The 26,074-nt window shown below is 43.4% G+C and overlaps 1 protein-coding gene across 1 annotated transcript; it reads right to left on the bottom strand.

The window, feature by feature from the left end:
* Positions 1-11,684: 11,684 nt before the first annotated feature.
* NPTX2 (neuronal pentraxin 2) lies at positions 11,685-25,842 on the bottom strand. Its single transcript, XM_039490211.1, has 5 exons — positions 25,182-25,842; positions 22,099-22,315; positions 16,752-16,996; positions 14,640-14,819; positions 11,685-12,632 (listed from the first exon to the last, which is right to left on the bottom strand). Exons 1-5 carry the CDS (start codon positions 25,641-25,643, stop codon positions 12,405-12,407), a joined length of 1,332 nt encoding a protein of 443 aa, XP_039346145.1. The 5' UTR covers positions 25,644-25,842; the 3' UTR covers positions 11,685-12,404.
* Positions 25,843-26,074: the final 232 nt, after the last annotated feature.

Below are 26,074 nucleotides of genomic sequence, written 5' to 3'. Positions count from 1 at the left end.
TGAAGGATGCCTGGGAAGGAAAGAGCATCATTTAAGGGTGTCTGCGTGTATCCTTTGCTTTGAAGCAGCAGCAAAGTCCCAGGTTCGTCTGGTGAGTGGATTGATGGGCTAGCGCTTAGATTAAAAGGCTCAGGCTATGTCTACACTACAGACCTTATAGCTGCACTGCTGTCAGGTCTCTTATGTAGCCGCTCTATGTCGGCGGGAGAGAGCATTCCCATCGACATGATTAAACCACCCCCAATGAGCGGCGGTAGCTCTATCGGCAGGAGAGCATCTCCCACTAACATAGAACTGTCCATACCTGTGCTTTTGTCAGTGAAATGTATGTTGGTTAGGGGTGTGTTTTTTCCACACCCCTGGCCGACAAAAGTTTTACCGACAAAAGTGCTAGTGTGCTACAGAGACAGCCTCAGTTGTCCCCCTCAGAGTGTGAACAATAGCTCAAGCTGTGGGTTTGACTGCTGAAGCAGTGCTTCAGGGCAGTTACTCTGCTTCTCAAATAGAGAGACAATGAATAAAAGATTTTAGATGGAGACATTGAGCCGGATCCCAAGCCCATTGAAGTCAATAGGCTTTAATGAGCTTTGGATCAGGCCCTTGGTTATCATTATATTTCAGCCTAGTTTTGCTTTGGTTGGTCTCTTTAATAATTTGGATTCTGTTATATTTCAAGTCCATTTCCGTTCTCCTTTCCTATTTTAGTAGCTCAGCTCTTATCTAGTCTCAGTCTGTAAATAATTCTTTTCTCACTCCCTGTTTTTGTTAAAACTGAAAGTAATAATATCCGGGGGGGGGAGGAAGGGGATGACAGGTGAAGTAGAGGCCAATGTGACCATCTTTGAAGCATGACAGTCATCATTATCTAAGAATCCAAGAAGTTACTCTTAGGTATGGGTAAGCTTAAGCAATTACAATAAGAGTTAATTTGATAGCAAAAAAATTCTATTTTATCCTATATTTAAAGATCCATCAAATTGTATCACATTACTATCTGATCAGCTGAAAGTTACAGTCTAGCCCTATCCGCCCTGAGTCGGGGTGGCACATTAGCTCTATCACTCCAGTACATTTCTTGGGTAGTGACTTCTTAGATGCTCCTGGAGTACAGCATCAAACTCAACCATCAGCTCCCCAATTTTAAGGACGTTTCCATTGTTTGGCACATACAGCTGATCTCAAGTGCCACGCAGTGCTAGGTTTTGGGTAGCAAGTATTCACACAATGCCAGAACATTTTGCCAGTAAAGAGACTCTGATGCAATCTTCTCTTGATGCTGATCATCTATGGTGGCCTTTAACCTTAGTCTCATCTCAAGCTCTTTCCACCTGTGGAATGCTCTCTGGTGATTTGCTGCCTTCTCATGGCATGCCAGATTTCTAGCCAGATTTTTCCAGTCCTTTGTTCCTGTGGAACCCAGTATGGCTGGAATATTAGACTGGAAGAATTTGCAACAAAAACAGTATGCAGCATTCTGGGTTTTTGAGTACATAAGCCATGGCCTCTCCACTTTGTCACCATTGGGGGTTTCACGCCAGTAATATGTTGAATGGAAACTTCTGTTTTCATTGTCTTTGGGGAACATGAAGTTTTTCACTTCCTGTGGCCCATGCAGTACAAGGAAGTCCCTCAGTCTACTGCTTAAGGAACTAAACTGAGCAGCAGCTGTTTCTTGTGCCTCCACCACACTCTACTCTGATCTAAACTTTTCTTCAGGAATGTGCATGGTTACATCCTTTTGAGATGGAGATATGGATGCTGCAGTACTGCCAGGTCACCTGCACTCTGACTAATTGGAAGATCAGGCATTTCCTTACCATTCACATACTCACTGGGGCCGGAAGGCTCACCGTGAACATTTGTGTCTATGTATCTCAGGAGAGCTCCTTCCTGCTTAGATAGAAAAGCTTCCTTTGCTTGCTTTCTTTTTTTGAATGCTGCCCAAGAGGGGTGTTTTCTTCTTTCACTCATGACTGCTGTTCTGTGCCAGCTAGAGTGGCTCTCAACACTCAGCTGAAGGGGACAAATAAGCAGGCTGGTAGCAGGGCCTGAGTGAGGGAAGATATCAGTGTCCTAAGGGCCTAACTGGCTCCTACTACTTCAGTTGACTGCCCGTTCTCCTCAAGTGGGTTCAGGGAAGCAGCAGGAAACAGGAAGCTCCCTGAGAAGCTGGTGTTTAGCAGCCCCAGGAGCCTGGACTGATTGAGAGGTACATAAGAGGCTCCTCCTCCTCCTCTCTCTCCCTGCAGCTCCTGCTACTTTCTGTTATTCCCTCTCATCTTTTCTCCTGCCTGCTTATGTCTCTTGTGCCCTTCTTCCTCCAGCACAACACTCCACCATCTCTGTGCATCTAGAGCAGAGAGAATATATATGCACCAGCAGCAGACACAATTTTCTACACTCTGGGTCCTAGTGGCGCCCCGACCACAGTCTGGCACCTGAGGCGGCCACCTCAGTTCGCCTCATGGTAAGGCCAGCCCTGCTGCACCTTTCCGATTGGTGGTAGGTAGGTAGATGGGAGCAGACTTCTGTCATCCTAGCTGTGTCTACACCAGGGTTTTTCACATCTCTGAGTGACAGAGCTATGCTGATTTACATTTTAATGGTAGACGTGTCAGTCTTGTGCAGTCAAAACCTTTTCCTTGTACCACTGAACACAGAAATAGCTGAAGAAGGATTTTACAAGTGACACAACCCTCAGACAGTACAAATAGCATTTGCAAGTCTGACACTGATTTCTACAACAACCTGTTTTCACCTTGGCCTTTATTCAATTCAGATGGCTCTGCAGTGCTCTGGTCTGTCTCTGGAAAAGCAAACGATCATATTTCCAGTAATTACAAGATATTTTTTCCCCAGCCCATGGGATAGTATAATGAAAACAAATGTGTCTGAAGCCAGCTGCTGCAGTATTGTTTCCCAAAACATGAACCTGACCTTCAGGCAAAGTCTGAGTGAGAGACAGTTCTTTCTGTACCCATGAAGATCAGAATGATTTAGATGTGTCCTGAAAAGCCCGTCAAACAGCCATTATTTCTGACTTCTACTGTTGAGTTCAGAGACAGCTTTTTCCCTTATCACATTTTTAATATTGTCACAGTCACTGGTTCTCTTCATAATTTTTTTCCATTCTTAATATAATGGATTATGTTATTTCATTTTGGATGGTTTGGATTTTCATTTTTTTTCCAGTTGTGATAATATGGCTACTATAAGCTGGGAAAATTATGTAAAGAAAACTGCCACCTCTCAGATCAATAGCTGCTACTAAAATTAACATCCCTCACCATTGTGTGGGGTTTGCTCCTATGCATACTGACACAGAACAGGACTCTGGGGCCCAATCCTGCTCCCATTAAATGTTAATGGCCACTTTCCCATTACTAATTACAGGGCCTTTGCTTTTATTTTACTTTCCCACTCCAAATGACAGCAAACTCGGACTCTCAAAATGCTCACAAAAACCAAAACCTTGCATAGAAAGCGTTTAACAAATAAATTACGACCAGGCTTCCTTCTCCAGGCCTGAAAGTGAGCTCAGCAATTTCACAGCATCCAGCAAAAGAACCAAAAAACAAACATAAACCAAGGAATCAGAAAAGCTCCCTGGCACCCAGAATGCAGATCAAAGCCAAATTGCCGTCCTGTTCACCACAAAACAACCAGAAGAGAAAAAAATTAGATGGAAACTAAACATTTTGGTAAAAATTAATCGCCTTCCTTTTTTATTTCTGTAGTGAGTTTATATAAATTCCTATTTGTAATGCATTTGGCCTCTTTCTGATGCTTTGCAGTGATAATTATTGTACTCAACAACACTGGCATATTCCCCCTTTAACGTGTGTAACCTATCTTTAAAGAATTGCCACTCCAGCACCATGCAGTCTTCAAAATTACCAGGTGTCAGAATTTAAAAAAAAAACAAAAACAAAGAACATAACAGAGCCTGGGTGATTCAGTGTAACCCATTCTCCCCTGTGATTTAACATCACAGTATATTTTTCATTTCATCCTTGTAACTTGTTTTTACCAGTATGCCTAGACTTACCATAACAAACAACAGCAAGCCTAGTGTCTGATCTCATTCACATTTAACTCAGTGGGAATTCTGCCATTGAGTCAGAGTGTGATTCTCACCCCTGTTACAGCTGGGTAAATTGACCAGCGCCATGTAAAGGGGGTTCCCAGTGCAGAAACTGGGAAGAAACCCATAAAGTTGTCTTTCAAGGGCCACTTTCAAGCCCTGCTGCAGGACACATCTCATAGGGGCTACATTAACTTAGGGTATGCCTACACCGCGGCTACACTCTATTTTCAGTGCACTGGCTCGATCAGAGCTAGCACGGGTATGGCTCCTGGAGCTGGGAATGACACCCCAAACTCACAGTGTAGACAAACCCTTAGACGGACACCCAGGGCTGTCTAAGTTAGGCTGCAGGCTTCTCCACAGCAGCCCAGCATTGGGAGGCTTAAATCTCACTCTTAGATGTCTCAAGTTGAGCACCCAAACACATCAAAGCACCCCAAACTGCTAATTAAATTGGGTTGAGCCGAAGGAAATATTGTCCTGTTTTTTTTTAAATCGCCAACGTAGACAAAAGACAGCATCTTCTGTATAATATATTAGAGACCAGGGCATAACTTAAAAAAAGGAGACCTGCACACAGTCTTTACCTTCGATCCTGAATCCAGAGTATAAAGCCCTGTTCCTAGCTGACCCGTAGAGTCAGTGATGCCTGGGTAACCATGGCAGCATAATTGAACAATGCCAAATGCTTGTAAACTGAGAGACAGAAGTCCAAGGAGTGAAATATACAAAACATGGAGCTGACTCTAGTGTAAACCAGGAAGAATGCCATTCAGGAGCAGCGCCAGAGTTTTTGGTGCCCTAGGCAGGGGTCCTTCTGCACTCCCGGTTGTTGGCGGCAATTCTGCGGCGGGAGGGGGGTGGTCCTTCCGCGCTCCCGGTCTTTGGGGCACTTCGGCGGCGGGTCTCGGAGTGAGTGAAGGACCCGCCACAGAATTGCCGCCGAAGACTGGGAGCGCAGAAAGACCCTCCACCGCCGAATTGCCGCCAAGAGCAGCAAAATGCCACCCCCCCAAATCCTGGCACCCTAGGCGACTGCCTAGGTCGCCTAAATGGAAGCACCGGCCCTGATGCCATTGAGGTCCCTGGAATTAAACTGCTGTGAGACCGGGGTAAGGGAGAGAGGAATCAGGCCTGCTTTGTTTCTAAGAGACTGAAATGAAATATTTGAACACTGCATTTAAGATGTACTCAGCATATTTAAGTCCCACTATAAGTTATGCCCACTGGGCCAAGTTCAGTGGTGGTGTAAATCAGAAGTCATGGGTGAGTGGGAAAATGGGAGTGATGGTAAAGGCTTGGTGTCAGTGGAGATAATTCAGATTTACACCAGCGTAACTGGTAGTGGAATCTGATCGTGGAACTCCTCCAGAATTGCTTTGATGGACAATGACTAACAGAAGGTTGTTTGATCTGCCCAGTCTCAATTCTGCTGGCAAGTCCTGATTGCTCCTTTCACCACCTCATGAATAGCTCTTTTCCTAGGTGTGACAAAGGATACCGTACCCAGCCAAAAACAATCCTGGATGTACCAGTATATGGGTGACTTTTTCCATCTAGACTATATCTTTGTGCTGCAAGTATTTACCTGTCATAATTACCCCTGAAGCTGGAACCAGTTCCAAGACCTGATGACCCTTGAGAAACCCTAATTAACGCACTACCATAAATAATTTGATCTCTTAGGACTATGTGCACTCTCTAAACTGTAACTAACAGCTTCTTCAATGGAAAAAAGGATGATTGTATTGTCTGTTTTTCCCAACCACCTATAATTGGCCATAAAGAACCTGACTCCTTGCTTAAAACAAAAGCCAAAAATAAACTCCAAGCCCTTCAGTGTCCTGCCTGCTAGTGAGAGTGTGCTTTTGAAGTGAGTCCAGCTCTGCTCCACTTTGTTAACCAGAAACTTCACTATCTGCTTCTCTGGCTAGAAGCCATTATACATAGCATCAAATGAAGACCTGATACTCACATGAATTAGCCCAAGCCTCCTTCAGGACTCTAGGCACTGAAATGGTTGCACCGGGCCTTCTGCTTCCAACCTTCTGGGAATGATTTGGGAACAGCCACTTTTCTGTCCCTAATAGTGTCTGATTTTGAATAGGAAAAAACTGAGCTGTGTCTTAAGCTCTGTGGCATGCGAGGTTTTCCACCTCACACTGGAATTGTAAACAGGTTGGGCATAAAAAGAGGGCTTGAGGGGTGTAACTCTGGGAGCACACCTGGCATGTAAGGTGAATGTAACACCACTGCCCAAGACAGCTTCACAGAGACTGGTATTGTATTCCTGTACTATATTATTATTGGCGTATAGCAATACACCTGATACTGGTTATTTGGTCTCTTGAATATATGTCATAACAAACCAAAGTGGTTGAGTAATCGACTATGCAATTTATCAATACAAAAATAGAGGTAAAATAACCTTTCCACTCCTATTCAAGATTCCCCTGTTTATGCATCCCAGGATCGCCTTTGGTCTTTTGGCCACAGCATCACACTGGGAGCTTATGAACCCCAAATCTTTTTCATAGTCACTGCTTTCCAGGATTGAGTCCTCCATCCTGCAGGTAGGGCCTACATTCTTTGTACCTAGATGTATACTTTTACATTTAGCCATATGAAAATGCAAAGTGTTTGCTTGTGCCCAGTTTACTGAGTGATTCAGATTGCTCTGAAGCACTGACTTGTCCTCTTCATTATTTACCACTCACCCAATTTTTGGGACATCTGCAAACTTTTTCCAGTGATGATTTTATGTTTTTTCCAGGTAATTGATAAAAAGATTAAATAGCGAAGGGCCAAGAACCGATTTCTGTAGGACTCCACTGAAAACAGACCCACTCAATGCTGATTCTCCATTTACAATTACACTTGAGACCCATCAGTTAGTCAGTTTTTAATCCATTTAATGTGTGCCATGTTAATTTTATTTCGTTCTAGTTTTTTTTAATCAAAAGTTAAGGAAGTCAGCAATTTTAAAGCTTTCACTAAAATGAATAGAATCCAATATTTATTACAGAAATTAATCATCTTTGTATCACGTTATTTCTGTCTCCCACACCTACTCTAATGCTGCATGCAGTGAGCTCAAGTTCTGCATGGAGTACCAGAAAGAAAAATTCACAGAGCATACAGTAATTTAAGTGGGAAAGCATGTCTCTCTTTCACAATAAGACCTGTGCAGACATGGGCCTTTGAAGAGTACTCTTCCTATGTAACAATAGTCGGCTGCATCTTTTGAACAGAAAAACCTTCTCTGGCTAGACAGTGAATTTACAGTGAATTCCCTTATAAATAAAAAATAAAAACTGACCTACATGATCTGTGCGTACTGATGCCGTGCACATTAGCCAAAAACCCACACAGCATTAAGTGACATCATTTAGACATACACACTGAGGGCTAGATTCTCTGCTGTGCCCAATATCCACTAGACAAACCAAGTGTGAAGAGCCACAAACAAGATGGTCCCTGATCCAAGGGTTGGTTCTACACTGGCTGCAGTCCTGACATACCCTAGAGCAGCCTCAAGGCTGCTCTAGAGCATACAGTGAGTGATGTCACGAAAGAGATCATTTGCCAGGTGGGGATCAATGGAGCCCAGCAGCATACTCTTACTGACCCACCATTCCTGCCCCACACCCATGTCTCCTGTGTGCACCTTACACCATGGCTGAGATGGACATCGTGTAGGAACCAACTGAGGACTGTTCCACCTCAAGGAGCTCTTCAGCTGGAGAGACCTAACTAGTTTACAGCCCCAAAGGGGCCATATGAGGGAGAGAGGCTGGCTCATGAGTACTTTCATTTCTTTGCTCACAGCAAGTTACAGCTGTGTGTGTTTTAAAGTGGAACAGATTTTATAGAAATCTGCATTATTGCATGTTCCAAGTGCTTTAACTGTCACTCAGCTCCCCATAAGTCATTACTTCCATGTATTCAAAGCTTTTTGAGAAATGAAGTTTGTCATGTCATTTTCACACTCCATAAACAATATAGATGCCGGAATATGGTAATATTTACTCCTATTTTGCTATCTGCTTATATATGCACATAAAATGTGTGACTCCCAGGAATCTGGAGCTGCAGATTAATACCCATCACTTTTAGATGCAAGAAAAATGTTAAAAATGCAATAAATACACTTTCTTTCTTTTAATAAAACAATGTAGTATTGCACCAATTTAGAGGACAATATATCAAACAATGTAAAACCACTCTCAGTGGATAATATGCTGTTCAGTGTCATGCCTTTGCTGAAAAGAACCGTTATATAAAATAACACCATTTTAGTTATGTAATCAGTCAAAACACAGTGGAATACCAGTTGTTTATCTTAGGCAAGCAGAGACATATCCATCTCTGCTATAATTCCATTGCAGTCAATTTATCCTAGGGAAGAGTTTGGGTCCTGAATGCACTCTTACCTGAGTATTGAGCGATCTCCTTTAAAATGCTAACACTTTGTTCTTTGATTTCTGCACTGGAGATGCGATCCAACCCCTTCTTAGTAGTTTTAGAATCTGTTCATTCCCTCCACTGCACAGCTGAGATGGAACATGTGCAAAAAACAGTCAACAAGTAAGGGCCTGATTTTCAGAGCTGCTTATCCACACCAGCTCCCACTGAGTAGGACGCTGCTGAAAAATCAACCCATTAGTGTGGAAAAGGCAGAGAGAGCTGAGGAGAGCCAGTTATCTCCCCACACTGTCCCCATGCTCCAGGAAGTCCTCCCCATACAGTAGGGCTCCACAAACTTTGGAATGGTGGAGCTGGGTGGCTTAGTGGAATAGATTTCACAATTGTGTTATATCCTGATTTAGGCCCCAGTTTAGCAAGTTACTTAAGCATGTGCTGAACTTTAAGCACATGACTAGTCCCACTGAAGTTAATGTGATTACTCCCATGATTAAAGTTAGGCCTATGCTAAAGCACCTTTCTGAATAAGGACCCACAGGACCAACTGAAACTCAGGCTTTTGCTTACCTCAGATATGGAAAGGATCCAAAGGTTCTAGCTGCGAATTGTTAGGCCTACCCTTTAGGGCAAAGGCCCAGTTATATGGAGGAGTATCTGAATCAGAGCTCCACCCATTACTCCTGAAAGCCTCTTCTTGGAGAGAGGCTGGGTCTCAGAGTAGACCTGAGGTAACTACCAGTTTGATTAGGAAAGGAAGGCGAAAGAGAGGGATAGAGACAGACAGGTGGCCTGAGTGATGGATCCAGTTGTTTATCACCCCAATAAGATGAAGGAAGAATGTGAGCCCCTCCGCTCAATGTCCTGCTGTCTTGTTTGATAACTGCGGTTGGAATTTTTTTAAATCTTGACCAGGATTGCCTGATGCTGGAGTGTGTTTTGTTCAGGGTTGCTCTAATTTACACCAGGCTACTCCCAGACTCCTAATGCTGTTCTGGCAGCTGAGAAAAATTGGGATGTAGAGATACCTCAGCCAGAATCCTGCTCGGGGTGTATGAGGAGGGTGTGTCAGAGCTGCAATAGCAGTTCTACACCAGCTGAGGCTTCTCCTGTATAGAGGAGTGTACCAATGTCTGGATCCTCCAGCTTTAAATCTACTTTGTGCCACCGGCACAATGCAAGTATCCTACACAGGGCCCAGGATTGGGGCCTTAATTTCTTGCTGCCAGACCCTGTGGTCTTCATTGCAGTTTGTGTCTAAAAATTTGATGAACAATTTGTGCATGGGGCACCAAATCATTTCACTCAGTTCTGATCCATGTAACTACTAGCTATAGATTTCAAAATTTGCTGCACATGTTATATACTCGGATTCTTTAGAATATACATGGAGACAGAGGAGGCTGAAATGTCAGGCAGGGCACCTGTTGTTTTAAGGCTTATATTGAAGACTGCACAGTCCTGGGTGCTACAGGATAACATGCTGAGCCCTTCCTTCTGAGGTAGGTAAAATTTGCTCCTGATTAGTTCACTCTGTAGGGGGCCTCTCTCATGAGACTTTACAAAGTGTCAGATCTTTTATGTCCTGTGAGGCCTCTCCCTTTTATAGGAGTAAGGGGATTAGCCCACTGTCCTCAGCACACTGTGCAGCACACTCTTCACTCCTCATTTGCCACCTGCTACCCTTCCCCTGAGAGTATCTATGGCCATGTGCTCTCCTAGCATTTACCCTGCCTCTCATTGTTCCTCTCCAGGGACAAAATCATTTCTGCTGGGTCTTGGCCTACCTGCCCTCTGGTGCGTCCATTGCTTTCCCCTCTGAACTCTTGCTGCAGCATGGGCTGGTACAACCACAGAAGGGTTGTGACTAGTGCTCAATACAATGCAAATTACATGATAAATTATGCCATTATAAGTGCAGGGAAGGGTGGGAGGAAACGACACTCCTCCCTCCCCAAGCCTAGACAAGACCTCCCAGCCATGGATGGGAACATGGAGAGGGTGGGAGACAGTGAATGCCAGCACTGATACTTAGGTCTGGCTCCCCGTGTCACAGTAGTGAAAGAAAATGCTGTTTTGCAAGGGACTTTACATGTCACCTGGTTGTGTAGTGTAATACACACTTCAGTCAGTGCAAGACTGGGGCTGTAGTTTGTATGTCATTCTGGAATAAAGGAAGTATATAAGTAGAAATATAATTTAAGACCAACTTTTTATATGTCTAAAAAATATGAATAAAATCATAGCACCGTGAAGTGTCAGATGGTACTTTGCAAGAATATAAAGGAAATGAACTGATTTTACAGTGCATTTTTTAATTAAAAATTATAAGAATTTTTCCTTTAAGAACATACTACATATTAGTGGGATTATGTAATTTTATCCAACAAATGGAACTGTCACTATAGAGATTCTTACAATTCAAAACATGAAAAATAAAATATGATATTTAACTTTATAAACTTCCTCTTTTAAAAATCACTTTTCTTTAAATCAAAGCGTATTCGCATATGTACTGTACCAGAAAAAGTTATCTGCAAGCCACAAACTAAAGAGTCACCAATACCAAGAAAATACAACTCTGTCTCCAGAGTATTGAGAAAGAATAAAAAGCATAACAAAATATACTTTATAAAGTCAGCTCAATGCTTACAGAAGTCATGACAATCAACAAGAATTGAAAGCCAGCACATTAGTCATAGCACATAGGACCATCATAACACAGGAAGTTTCTGCAATAGAGACTTGTTGGAAAAATATATATATAGTGATTCTCAGCAAATGGAAATTGAACTTTGGCACTTGCTTATAAAAAGGCCTTTCAGAGCAAAAGAAAACTGAAATTCACTTAGAAACATTTTATATGTATTTAGAAGAGGAAAAAAAACAGACTAGAGTGATAGAATTCAGAGAGAAAAATGCAGCACACTCATCAACCTACATGGAATAGGAGTACAGTCGTTCAACCATCACCTTACCCATGGGACTGGGAAGGGGCAGAGGGAACACATACAGACTGGGGGCCAGAACCTTAGCTGGTATAAATTGATGTGGCTCCATGAAATCGATGGAGCTATGCTGATTTACATCAGCTGAGTATCTAGCTCTGTCTCTGAATTTGGAGTGGAATAGCATTTGCATCATATTATGGTCTCTCTCAAGACCTAAAAGAGGCAACAAGATGGGGATGGAGTGGGGTGTTTATCTTTTATTGGACCAACTTCTATTGGTTGAAGGTACAAACCTGTGAGCTACACAGAGCTCTTCTTCAGGTCTGGGGAAGGAAGCAGAGTGTTTAGGTCATGACATACCACAAGACAAGAATTCTAGCTTGTCTAAATTGTAAAGCAGTTACCTTCTGTAATGCGGGTAGTGGCTATTCTGCTACTATCTGCAGGTCTCAGGTGTGTTGAATTAAGATGTGGTAAATGTAGTATAAGGATTACCTAATTTCTTTAAAAAGGTTGTAAAAGAAAGTATTGAATAGAGGTGGGGGGGAAGATTCAATACCAAGGTGTATGTTTTGCCTCTTAAAAAGCTTTGTGCTTTGTTTGTATCACATGTTATCAGGGAGGAGAAATTCTGCCACTTGATATAGGTAACATTTGCAGGAGATATTCCCCCAGAAGAATTAGTGTACCAAGCAAGAACCAGATCCAAAGCCTATTGAACTCAATAGGTGCCTTTGGATCTGCCTTAAGACAACTGCTATTTGAGCCAACAGGTGCCTCTTTCATCTTCAGGATTCATGCCAAGAACTACCAGCTTTATTTGTACCCAAGTAGTTTACTCAGGATTTTTTCCCCCAATTCATTTGGTGGGGAAATAAGTGTGACAGACCTTACAAGAAATTGTCCTAATAAAATGGGGCACTTAAATAGAAAAATGATTGTAGCTATAAATCTAGCAAACGCTCTTCACATGTCTCCACGGGCCATTTAGTTGCACCTCCAAATACGTCAACATTGTTATCAACCCAGGGTATGATGTTTCCAGGCATGTTGGTAGAGCAGTTAGCAATATTCATGATATCTTCTGCTTTTAAGACCCTGTCCCATATATTGAACTGGCTCATCTCCCCAACAAAGGCTTGAGTTGCATCAAATCTTCCTCCAACCGTGTCCTTTATGCATATTTAAAAAAAAAGAATTAATTGAATAGGTTTTTCCATGTGCTTCTTTAAAATTAAAAAAAGCCACCCACACTACCCGCAATAGGAGAAATGCAAATGCAAAATGCTAGTTACCAAGATTTCTAAATGGGCTTTGTTTTACTTTTCATAAAATATTGCTCTTTTAAAGATTTAGAAGCTCATGTCTCAAAGAACTGGTGTGCTGTATCACAAGAGTGTGAATGCCATTTCCAATAGCAAAAGGGCCACTTTGTAAATCAGAGGAACTACTCATGCTCACCTGATTTTGTTAACTTCAGTGATAACTGTGCATGTGTAAAGAGTGCTTTGAGCTGTGAGGCAATTATAGTAGTAAATATAACATGCCCCATGACCAGTCATCTGCAGGGATTGAACCAGGACCTCTGGGTTTCAAAAGAAACGTAGCATCTATTGCTGGTGTTAAAGGACTAATACCATTGTGTTGCAGGTAATAGCAGTCTCACTCCTTAAGTGGTCCAGCCACCAGGAAGAGGCAAAGAGCTACACTGAGTTAGCATGACTATACAGCAAGTTGATTGTACAGATTGGAGCCAAGTATAGTATGAGCAGGCAGAGGGAAAGCTTCACAGAAGAGCTCTGCTAGTGCTTTAATGCTGAACTTGCGCCTCTACTATGCAGCAAGTCTGACATGGTCAAGGAGCAATTCGGTTACAGCCAATAATTTCATTGACTCTCGTTTCCTTTTCAATTCATAAGCAGATCACGAAAATCTGTCAATTTATTCCTTAGGTAATATTATTTGCAAATTTCATAGCAAGATACCTTGTCTTACAAAAAAATTAGTAAAGGCCATTGCCAATATTCAAATATCACAATTCACAGCGTGTTGGTTAGTTACATAAGTCACTGTATCGCTCAGGGGTCTCAAACATGCAGCTTGTGTAGTTATTTCCTCCAGCCACCAAGCTCCTCTACCTACCTCTGGGTGCTTTCCAGGAGGGAGGGAAAGGAGTGGGGAGCCGCGCGCTCAGGGGAGGAGTGGAGAAGAGGCAGGGCCTCATGGAAGGGGTGTAATGGTGGGAGGCTTTTGTACCTTTATATGAAAAGGTGGCAATGATGTGGCCCTTGGGCCAATGTATTAGTCCTCATGGGGCCCTCAATGATTTGAGTTTGAGATCCCTGGTATAGCTAGTGGTTGGATGACCTATAACTGGTCAACAAAGCATGACTGGAGGGCTGTAAGTATTACAGTGAAAAGTGGCCTATTCTGCCCCTTTACAAAGGCATAGCATGTGCTTCAGCCTCCAGTGGCTTCACCTCTGGGCTGAGGCAGGAAGGGATCCTGGACACAGCCACAAGCCTCTCCATTATGCCCTGTTGGGGCTTAGTGCTCAGTTGCCATAATAGTTGGATTCCTCTATGCATTCATAGAGCAACAGAGCCAATAGTCTAGCTAAGAAGAAGAGGGTGGAAAGAGAAGGAAGGGGCTCCCTGCACTCTCCCCCTAAAGAGGGCCAAATTGTGTCTGGCCCTAAGATTGGAGGTACAGTAACCACCATTTCAGGCAGCTGCTCATCACTATGTTCAGATGCATCATAACTGGTCCAAATCAGCCTATTTCCATAGCGTATCCAGCATCCATATAGCTACCAGCAATCAGCTTCAAAGGATTCATATTCAAGGCATTAGTCAGATCACGGGCAAAAGTAACAGAGCCAGTGCTTCATATTTTAGCATTAAGTTAAGACTTGCAATAGGAAATATTTCATTATATATTAATGAAGACAAATACAGCATGGTAATAGGTACTGATTCCACCAAACATCTGTTGCTTAATCATGCATCTCTCAGGTGCTACACACGGAGAAAGGGGAATGGTATTTTATAACTGGACAATAGCAGTCCGGTAATTCCAATTTCCCTTTATTTATGAACAGTAGGTTTCTTTAATTTCTGCTCTTAGAGAAGGGTGGGAGATTTGGTTGTTTTTACTAGAAAAATTTCTCTTCAACTCACCTGCTCCTGACCCAAAATCAGAACCCCTCCAGGTTTAATTGGGTGCCAAGGGGCTAAGTTTTCCCCAGTGCCAAGTTTCTCTCCATCCTGAAAAGCCTCCCACATGCCATCTCTCGTGGTCCATGTGATGCAGATATGATGCCACTTTCCATCACTAATAAACAGAGGAAGCTGGGCAACCTGCATGTAGATAACAATAATCAATGATGGAGGCCTGAGTCTGGCAGTGCCAGCCCATGGCCATTATTCGAGGACCAAGGCTTCATTACTATTCCAGTGTCTTCATAGACTGATACAGGACAAACATTCATTCCCACTGAAAAATTTAACATCAGTAATTCTACATTTGCAGCTATACTGCAAATGGCTAAAAAGACAATCATCTCAATAAAAAGAAGGGGTGGAGATACATTCCTTGCACTGGAAATTCAGCAAGAAGGACATGTTTTCTGCCCCAGCTATGGTTAAATACCACAGGTACGAGAGCCTGGGCTACCATTATTCCTGCTGATTCTGCATGTTAGTCTATAGCATTTCTTTGTTGTTGTTTAAATCCCTTCATGCTTAGCCCTAACCTTCCATTCAGTTTTCATGCTAGGATTGTCTGTCTTCAATCCTGGGGCTTGCCTGTGGCATTTGTAGAAAATACTGCTGCACTCTATTTGCTGAGAAAAATCTGAGCCCCTCTTACTCTAGCTGTCTATGGGAACTTTACTATGGGCTTCAAAGGGCACAGGATTAGGCCCCTTTATCCGCATAATCCAACACTGAAGTCAATCGAAAGACTCACTGGCTTCAGTGAACTTTGGATCAACCCTTAGGGCAGAAGAACATTTTTAGCCTTACACAAGCAGTTAACAGTGTAGGCTAACAAGAACATTTTAGTATTTGAGATAAGCAAGTTCTAACCTCCCTTCCCCCTCCTCCACATACACATGCACAAGCCAAAATTAAAAAAAAAAAATTTTTAATAAGCAATACTTAACCCACTGCATGACCATGAACCATCTGATTTGTATTGTAGGTATCTTAGCAACCCTATCACTACACTCCCAGGGATTAGGTGTTTGAAACTTAAAAAAACCCACACAAAGAACAGTTCCTGATGCCAAGTTTTGATCAGCTCCACTTCAGCCATTCAACAATCTAATTTTTGCTCAGGTAGAGTCATAGATTAGGGTTGGAAGGGACCTCAGAAGGTCATCTAGTCCAACCCCCTGCTCAAAGCAGAGCCAATCCCCAGACAGATTTTCACCCGAGTTCCCTAAATGGCCTCCTCCAAGATTGAAATCACAACCCTGGGTTTAGCAGGCCAATGCTCAAACCACTGAGCGATCCCTCCTCCCTGTAAATAGTGTAAGGATTTAATCTGAGGTGTACAAGTTCTAAATCAATTTCTTTTGACATCTAACCCAAACCGGGAGTGGTGGGGAGACGTTCAGGGTACTTAAACAATTTTGAAACATTGGGTTTTAGTATTTCTTTTCTTCTCAGGCCTGATTCTGCAGTGTGCTGAGCACCATTAGTGCATGTTTGACAGTTCGTAGAAGAGGTCCCTGATAATTAAACTTCTTATAGACAAAGATAACAGTTGGAAAAGTTTGACATAAATTGAAGACCTAGTCATTAGACTATTCATAATGTCTTGACATATGCCTTAGTCTCTTTGCTCTCAGGTTAATTTTATGCTACGTTGAGTCTGATATTAAATTCCTATTAATTTTAAAAGAATTGGTTTGACTATAATCTTTTATACAGGCTCTAAACTGGTTTTACTTCAAAGAGGTTACTCCTGATTTAAAATGGTGTGAATGAGAGGAGACTCAGACCCAGGATACTTAAATGTTTGTAATTTTAATGTACAAGCATAGGTGAAGCATATCCATACCACATTACCTGTTCTCATGAACAAAAGCATCACCTAATTTTATTCAAAGCCATTCAATGAAAGTATGTGCATTTTTTATTTTAAAAACTTTAGTGCCCTGATCTTGCTGCCATTGAAGTCAATGGGAAAAGTTACTGGAGATTTTTAGAGTGCAGAATCAGGCCTTAAAACATCTCCTTTTACCTGGGCTGTATATTCTAGAAAGAAAAGTAGCTAGTTCTCACCTTGTCATTAATTAGCAATTCGATTGGATTATTGCCCCACTCTATCAGAACAATTTCGTTAGCCTGCCCAGGGACAGCATAGGAGAATGGTGTTCCAATTCCAGGAGAAGCACTCGACCTCAGCCACAAGCACACAGTGAATGCATACAACTCTGGCAGAGTCTTCTTGATCTTCCCATATAAATAATTTGTGCGAAGAGGGAGACCGACCTTGAATTCATCCGGTGATTTAAATGCACTGCTTCCTATGGTTATAGAAAGAGAAAAAGCTTTACATGTGTTTAAAATGACAGTCTCTTAGCTAAAGCTAAAGTTATTTTCTAACTTTGACTGATTTAAGGAATTACACGCAAACTACATTCAAAGTACATTAAGGTTCCACAGACCTACATTAAGGTTGCACAATCTGTCCCCCTTGTGTGTCTGTTATAATAGAGTCTTTAATTATATGATCACATACTATTTTTCCATAGGATTCCTGCCTCATTCAGTGCACAGAAGGGACAGCGCTCAATAAGCAGCTATTCAATATGTTGAATTCTCCTTGTTGTCCAATGTGTGGCCTAGGCCTTATTTACTCCCCATTATTCAAAGGCAACTCCAAAAACTAAATTATTCCCCCTCCCACATGGCCTTTTCTATGGCACTCACCACTGTAGTATCTGAGTGCTTCACAAACATTATTTTGTCTTTACAAACCCCCTGCAAGGTGAGGTGGTATCATCTCCATTTTAGAGATGAGGACCAAAAGCAGAGAGATTAAGGGGAAAGTAGTCACTAGGTCTGGGAGACCAATTTGAAATGACTAGGTCCAGATAACTCAGAGTACATGGTTTCCAATCAGGCCTACTAGTTCTGTTCTGTGGGAAGTTTTTTTTTTTTAAAAAAGATTCATTCTGAACTGGAATGAAAAAAGTTTGAAGCTTACAGCAGAATGAAAATTCACAAAAATTGGCACCATCAAGGACACTTCTCTTTGATAATGTTGGTTTATTTCATCTTTTATTATATTAATTTTAATATATGTATATATTATACAACATAATGTATATTAATGTAATAGAAGAGACAAAACAAAATTGACATTGAATTATTTCAACTGTTTCCTGTTGAAAGTTTAATCAAAAACCAACATATTACTACAATACATTTTGATTTTGACTAAATGGCATTGTCCAGTGGAAAATTGTAAAAATGTTTTTGATGAGCTCTAATACTTTAACATGCTATATAATGCTAAAACACAGCTCCCATTGCCTTCAGTTACAGCCGTGAGTGCAATTCTGCTAATTAGACCCCAGGGTCCAGTTGGGCACTCAGAAAAAAAAGAGGAAAACAATTCATGACACCTTGTGAAAAGTGTGGTTTGACTTGCTCAGCATCACATATGTAGGAAGCAGGAATCTAATCCAGTTCTCCAAGGCAATATACAATTGCCTTATCCATGAGACTCTCTTTATTCCTCCTGAAGTCCTCTGCCTTATTTACTCACACCTTCCAATTTCTGTAACAGCCTCCTTCACTACACAACCCCAATTCATCCCCAGAGAAGGTCTAGTCTGTGCACTGAACAAGGAACGGATCATGTGGAAACAATAATATGTGAGCATGCAATTAAAGACAGTATCCTAGCACATTATGCACAAGGGGGCCAAATTAGGGTTGCCTGTGCAATCTTAATTCTGGTATTTCCTAACTTGTGTGCTTGACTTCTAACATGGGTTTTTATAATTTCCTAGGTTTTTAAAAAAAACCCAACTGGAATAAAACACTCAGAAATGCTACTACCTGGCATCATAATCAGCAGGGAACTTTTAGATCCACCACACAGACCTCTGCCACTTGTGCTAACAAAGCAACTGATAGCAATAGTAGGAACCATCCACTATGTGGACCAGCACTGGAGAGGGTTGACACACACTTTGCCGGCGCATTTCACAGATATTTGCTGCCGGCAGAGGAATGGCGAGACTCGGAATGTTGGGTTCCATTCCAGGCTCTGGAGGGGCTGGGGGGTGCCCTAGTGGGCACAGAAGAGTCTGTACCTTTTCCCCAGAAGCTTGATCCCCTCCCCTGTCCTACTCTCCCCCACCAGTGGCTCATTCTCCTTGCCTACCATTCCCAGTCTCCATTACTCAAGATTTTCATCTCCGCCCTAATCTCAGTCCTAGGTCTCGGTCACACACCCCCAATCTCTTCCCCTCCCCACACTTAGTGCTGGTCTCCTTGCCCAGCCTAGTTCCCCCCTCCCAACTCCTCTTTTGATCTCTCCTCCCAGGCCCAGGCTCCCTCTTCAGGTTCCTTATCCAATCTCAGTCTTCCCCCTACCCATAATCCACCACAGCTTCTTACTGTCTCTTGGCCAGCCAATCCCAGTTCACACACACACACGAGAAGGAGCTGGGATGCATTTCCCCTCCCCTCTTCCCTTGTTCCTTCCAATTCCCTGACACACTGGTTCTCAGTCCCAGTCTCCTTGTCAGCCAGACTTAGTCTGTGCCCCCCACCACTCCCAGTTCTGGTTCTCCCACTTCACCCCATTTCTCACTGCCTCCTAGTCCCACTCTCCTTATCCAACCAGTCCTGGTTTCTTCCCCTTCCTTCCGGAGCCAGTCTCAGACTCCTCGCCCTAATCAACTCCTTTCCCTTCCCCTAGTCTTGTTTCTGTCCCTGCTGCATGCAGATCCACCTTCCCCTGGTTAGCAGCCAGGCAAAGGTGGGACGGTCACCAAGAGCACAGGAGAGACAGGCCCCCTGCTCTCGGTTCCAGTGCCTGGCCTCAGCCATGCCCAGAGCAGCTTGGAGCAATGATTACAGGGAAAGTCCAGCTTCACCCTGTAGCTATGGGCTGGAGGGAGCATGCTCAGTTTGTCTCAGAGGATACTGCATGCCCAGCCTGGTCAGTAGGTGTGCCAAGCATGCTCAGTGAGGATGGTATCTTCCAAAAAAAATGTAACTGCTACAAATCAAAGAATTCTCCACTAACCATGTGCAAACTGATTTTTCAGAGATGTATAACTTGTGCCTTTTGATGTCCCCCTGAAAATCTGGCCATCTTTGACACAAAGGCCACGCCCCTGACAAATTTCAAGCCCCTTCTCCAAAGCATGGGGAACTGGAGCTAGAATTTAACATGGCCAAATCAGTGTATTTTCCCCTACCCTTGATCTTTGACTGAAGTTCTCAAAAAAAAAAAATTCAAAGCCATTCAAGCGGATCTGGAAAATTGCAAACCCCAAACTGTTGTTTGGCAAAGCCAAAAGCAACTAAAAACAGGGGAGTGTCAGGCAGCCTTTCATATAGGTGGTGCTACCAGCCCTGACTATACTAACTAACAAAGAAACAGACATTTTCAGCTGTAACAGTAGGTGCTAGGTTACATACACGTGGTAAGAGACGGTGGCTTGCAGTCTAACTAAGTGTTCCCTGGTGCATTTTAACATAGCACTACGTTAAAATGCCCTAAGGAGCCTTTGGTGTGCACCAGCAGGGTCTATACAGGCCAATTAATGAGCCACACAGTGCGCTTTAGAAATCACACCCCCATAGTGCTCATTACCTCATCAGGTAGGCAAGTCCCGGGAGACCATAGTCATCTGTAACACCTCCATACCAAAATCAGGAGCCAGTCAGAACTCTTCCATAGCCTACTACTACCCTTTACAAAAGATTGTCTTTTGCCAGGACAAATGTAAGGTCCAGTGAGAGCTTATGGCACTGTGGATGGCTGAGTCTATTGCCCAGAAATAGATTACAAACAGATCAGCATTTGAAATGAAATGATTAATACTTGGCACTTGTACTGCTTCTCTCATTACAACATCCCAAAGGGCTTCACAGACATCAATGGGCTGAATTTCTCAACAGTCTCAAGAATTAAACATAGCAAGTATTATCCTCCGCTTTACAGGAGAAAAGTGAGGCACAGGAAAAGCTAAGTGAGTTGCCTCAAAATTGCAGAGAAAAGCAACAACAATGCCAGGATAAGAACCCACATCTCCCAATTCCTGGCCCCAAACACTTCAACTCCTTAGAAATCTTTGGAGATCAGCTTTTTTAAAAAAGTTCTCTCAGCTGTTTTTAGTCCCCCAGAGAGTTATAAGCACTGGATATTGACTCTTACTTCTCTCTCGGAAGACCTGTGTCCTACAGGGACACACTATTTCTGGCCCAATATTACAAGTGTCAGTGAGTTTGCAATTCAAGGCACTTTTATAGCAGAGTCTTCATCAAAAAGATTCAAGAGAAACTTGTTAATTTGGAAGGGTTCATTGCTCCAAGCTTATTGCATCTCAGACATTTTCACTGCAGCTGAGACTTTAGCTTTGATATTGGGAAACTGTTAAGTTGACCAGACATCTCTTTTTGCACATTCTTTTTAAAATGAAAAGAATATGCCCAGCACTACACAAATGGATCCATTAGTCTGTAGTTTAAAATTCGTGAGATGTGTATGTTTGCACGTTTTTGAAAGTATACCCACTGCAATTTGTTTTTAAGCGGACAGCCCATTCATCCAAGCAAGTCCTTGTCCAAATCTGCTGTTTATATAAACATATTTAAGGATAATCTAATGCTGTGCTTTTCTCTGTAGGTATATTGTCCTTGCAGACAGTTTCATTTTGTAGTTCATTGCCACATGCATTTGTAAGTTAAATAAATGGACTCTACTCACACATGCAGTTCCCCAGTAATAATTAATCTAAATGTCTGATTAAATTATTAGAATTAAGTGTGTCTCCCAGTGGCACCATTGTAATCCACTGTAAAACCTGAAGGTTGCACATTTGGGATAGGACACATGCTTCAAGATCTGCTGAATCTCAGAGGCATATTCACCACTAAGGAAAACCAGAGGTTTTGTCTCAAGTGTGTAGTCAACAAAAAAAGTGGAAAGGGTCTAGTGGCATAATTAGTGGCTGAAGATCTAGAGAGTGAAGTTAGCTGCAGCAGCCTATACCAATAGGCAACTTGTGTTCACTAATTTTATCTGCACTGAAAGTCATGCGAGCTAACAAAGTGTCAAAAGCACCTTTGAGGAGAATTGCCTCCTCCATTTACATGGCCCCCATATCTATAGATTTCTTAGCATCCAACAAACTTTAAGGGAAAACACCTAGTATTTTTTCCAGTTTAGAGATGAGAAACTGTATGGACAAAGTCACTTGTCCAATAAGTCTGTGACCGAGGCAGGAATTGAACCCAAATCTCCAAATACATAGTACAGTCCCTCAGCATAAGACCATGCTCTGTCTCTTAAGAGGCACAGTTCTAGTACTGCAGCAGAAGAGGAGGAAAACTAAGCAGCAACATGCAAAGAAGGCTTTAAATTCTGTTTCTAAATTACCTTTTTCTAATTCAGAAACTCTTTCTAGCAATGCACTCAGGGCTGTTTCTGTCTTTTGCCGATGGGCTGAAGTTTCATTATGAAGCAGGGATTTCTCATCCTCAAGTTCAGCCACTTTGCTTAAAAGCTGGCGCTCTAGATCTCCAAGCCTCCTTTGAAGCATCTCTCGAAGCTCATTAGGCAGGGCTGCATATGACACATTGGATCGAAGTTGGTGCTTCAAGGAAAAAAGAAAAGATTTTATGCCATATCTGAAAAAGCAAAAATTGTGAAATGTGGGTCTGCTCATGACCAAGGAAGAAAGCAGTTTTCAAACCCAGAACACTAAGCTCTCCTGAAAGTATAATAGAAATGCTAAAAAGCAACGTCATGTTCAAACCTTTCATCAGGTTAGAAAAAAAAAACCAGACTCATTTCTTTAATACCAATATATTTGTTTAATGCTTCCCTTGTTTCAGATCACTGAAAGGTCATACATTTAAGAAAGGTAGTTCAATAAAATAAATTCAAGAAGCCAAATTTGATGTATTTCAAATGTGCAACATGTTGCACATTTAAAAAAATAATAAGTCAATTCAACTAATTAAAAGTGACATTTACCAGACACTAAACCAGAGTTAAACCAAGAAAATGTTTTGATTACTTTAAAAATCAAAATAGACATTTTGGGTATTTTAATTTGGTAAGTAGTGAATGATTTATTAAACACGATTTCAGATATTTCATTAAATCAACTCCAAAAGTGACCCATTATGAAAATTATTTGTTTAAGTTGTCAAAGTGGGATAGCCTTTATCCCAAATGACACCGATTTACTTAAATTACAGCTAAAAACCAAGTTTTATCTTCTACAGGCATTTTATTGCCAAAGCTTTCTTTTTCCCCACCAAAGTTATAATGCTATCATGAGATGCTTCAATAAATATCATATTAAGAGACTGAATGTTACACTAAACAGGAAAAGCTGTCCTTGAGAAGCAGCCCTTTTAAAAATTTTATTTAATTTGTATTGAATGTTCTCTTCCAAAGAGAAGAGGAGAACAAAAGAGAACAAAAGCAAAAAAAATGGAAAGGGAGGGTAAAGAAAGAAAGGAATAGAGCAGAGGGGAGAGAAGAATGACATCTCAGTTTCCATCTGCTAGGAATTAATCAAAGATTTCTAAAAAGTCAGACCAAATCTTTTCAAATTTACCTGAGGTCCATCTTTTCTGAAGGATTACCTGCTCTCTAGCTGCCAGGTCAGCCGAGTCACTGTGCCAAATTTCTATCCCTGGAAGCAATTTGCTCGCCCTCCAAGCAATACAAGTGGTTTGGCTACAAGTACTGCTCTAGAGAACCAAGCTTTCCGTGAATTGGAGAGTTTCCAAGATGGTGGGTTACTTCCCAGAACTGTGTTTTGGGATCTATTTTTTAAAGGAGGTATCCATTACCATATTAATCCTCCTGCTTACTTCTAGACAAATGGATCATATTCTGGGACAGTCCCACACATGTAAGATAGTGTGACTCCAGAAGACCCTCATCTCCAGCAGCAGGCAAGGCCTAAGCACTGTAACCTATGTGGGGAAGTAGCCAATGAGGAAGTGCTTTGAAAAATGTTAAAAATCTCTACTACAGGTCTGTCTCATCTTACGCTGGGGTTACGTTCCGCAGTCAGCACGTAAAGCGAAAAATCGCATATAATCAAAATTACATTGAGTGTAATGGCGGGCGGAATCGCCCACACTACAGAAACAGTATTTAAATGTTTTTTCTCTTTCATTTTTGCTGACCGCGTAAAGCTGAAATCGCGCATGTTAAATGCGCCTAAGATGCGACAGACCTGTATTGATCTATTATTAAAACCGATTCAACAGCCATTCTGGTTAAAAATAGCTAGTAACAACTGATTAGACAAACTTAAAACATTTTAAATCCTCTTGGTAATCACATACATCAGAATGGAGTCAAGGAGAAAATCCCTAGAATTCTGCCATGGTCTGGCGGGGGGGGGGGGGAGAACGGGACCAACACTGCTTGGAAAAAAAAGTTTCCATCCAAGTAAACATTGTCACAAGTGCTGTCTAACTGTGAGCCTGATCCAAAGTCAATGAGAGCCTTCATGCTGATTTCAGTGGGCTTTGGATCAGGCTTTGTATTTGTACAGTTCTTTGAATGACTCGCTTTCACTCTAGACCAGCTCTCCCTAAAACATCGAGTTGTCTTTATGACCTGCACTTCACAACTTTCTCAAGGCCCTTGCTGTTTTGTTCAGCACCCTATGCCAAGGTCGTATGGCCGCTTTGGCCGGACATGTCAGCATCACACTCCAAGCCCTGCGCAGGCAGGTTCTCAGCACTAGCAGAGATTTAGAAATATTGAAAACAGATACTAAGCTCATAACAGCAGGAAAATAAAACCCACAAATCTCTTCCCATTCATTTGAAGGGCAGGGACATATTAAGAAGGATACTCTGTTATCCACTAACCAAAACAACAAACAAATCAATTCTCTGTAGCCTCTCCTGCTGGGTCACTTGTGTTTTTCCCCCCTTTAAATAAACACATAAGGAATTCATTAACAATTTAACATGCACCCAGCACAAGGGTGTGCACCGCAGATTGCCTGTCTAAAGCACCCATTTATTCAGAAATTACAGTACCTACATCCAGTTCTCTTCTCAAACCTCCCCTCCTATGCCTCACTACACTGGGCCCTCGCTCTCACTACACTAGGGCAAATCCCTAGAGTCGCCCCTAAGAAGAGGGGTAGGAGATTATATCGCTGATTGACCCAGAAACTGACAAAATAAAGGCTCTTGGCGGGCCCCAGCTGCTGGATGAACCATCTGTAGCTGCTGGGAAGCGATGCCTGTTCCTTTCAGTCTGTGACTGGGAGCAACTTCGTCAGTTGCCCTCCTGAAAGAGACCCGTGTATTTTCAGTGGGGGACATCAGCCCCCCGGGCTATTCGTTACAGCCTGGCGCCGCCGTGGACATGGCACCTCGGATTAAAAGTGCTGTACAGACATACACAGCAGCAACCGCCCTGTTTGCAGCACCAGAGACAGCTCCCCATCCAGCTGGTCCCTGAGCATCTCCTACCTCCAGGTTCTCCAGCCGGTCCTTCAGCGTCTGCATGGTCCGGCTCAGCTGGTCGATGACCTGAGTGGGGTCCCGGGGCAGGTCCCCCATGGTGTCTTTGCCTTTGCCCAACTCTTTCCTCCACCCTCCAGTGCCGGGCTTGCCGTCGGGGCCGGGGGAGCTCTCGCAGCGGCTCAGCTTGCTGGTCAGCTCCCGGATGGTCTCCCGCTGGTTGCCGATGGTCTCCTTCTGCTGCAGGATGGTCTCCCGCAGCTGCAGCACGGTGGCTTTCAGCTCCTCCTCGGAAGGGAGGGCGCCCCCCTGCATGGGCACCGGGGGCAGCGGGCAGCCCGAGGGGGCAGCGTCCAGCGGCAGGGAGGTGCACACGAAGCGGCTCCCCGGGGGGCTCTCCTGGCCCCTCACTCCCCGCCAGCTGGCCCCGGAGGCGAGGGAGAACAGCAGCCCAGCCAGGAGAGCCAGCATGCCGGCTCACGGGGCACGGAGCCCCCGAGGGCAACGGGGAACGAGCCCTGAACGCTGCGGGGACGGGGACGGGGAGATCGCTTGGGGGACGCGGTGCAGCTCTCCGGGGCGGCTGGGACAAGGGGACCCGGCGCTGCCCACTCCGGATTAGCAGCGGCGGCGGCCCCGGACAGCTCGGAGCAGAGCCCGCTCCAGTCGCTGCGCCGCCCTAGCTGCTGCGCTCGGCTCCGGCTCGCGGGCTCTTAAAGGCAGGGAGCGGGCGGCGGGCGCTGGGTGCGGCGGGCGCTGGTTGGTTGGGGCCCGGGCTGACGCCACGCGGTCCCCCGCGCACTGAGGCGCCGGAGTGGGTGTGGGAGGCCAGGGAGACTTCCCATTGGCTGCTCGTCAGGACGGGCCGGGCCCCAGGCAAGTCCGGGGCGAGCCCCGCCGCC

The sequence above is a fragment of the Mauremys reevesii genome, linkage group 10 (assembly GCF_016161935.1).
Source record: "Mauremys reevesii isolate NIE-2019 linkage group 10, ASM1616193v1, whole genome shotgun sequence".
Taxonomy (NCBI): domain Eukaryota; kingdom Metazoa; phylum Chordata; order Testudines; family Geoemydidae; genus Mauremys; species Mauremys reevesii.
The sequence above is the reverse complement of the archived record's forward strand: the minus strand, read 5'-3'. Positions and strand labels throughout refer to the sequence as shown.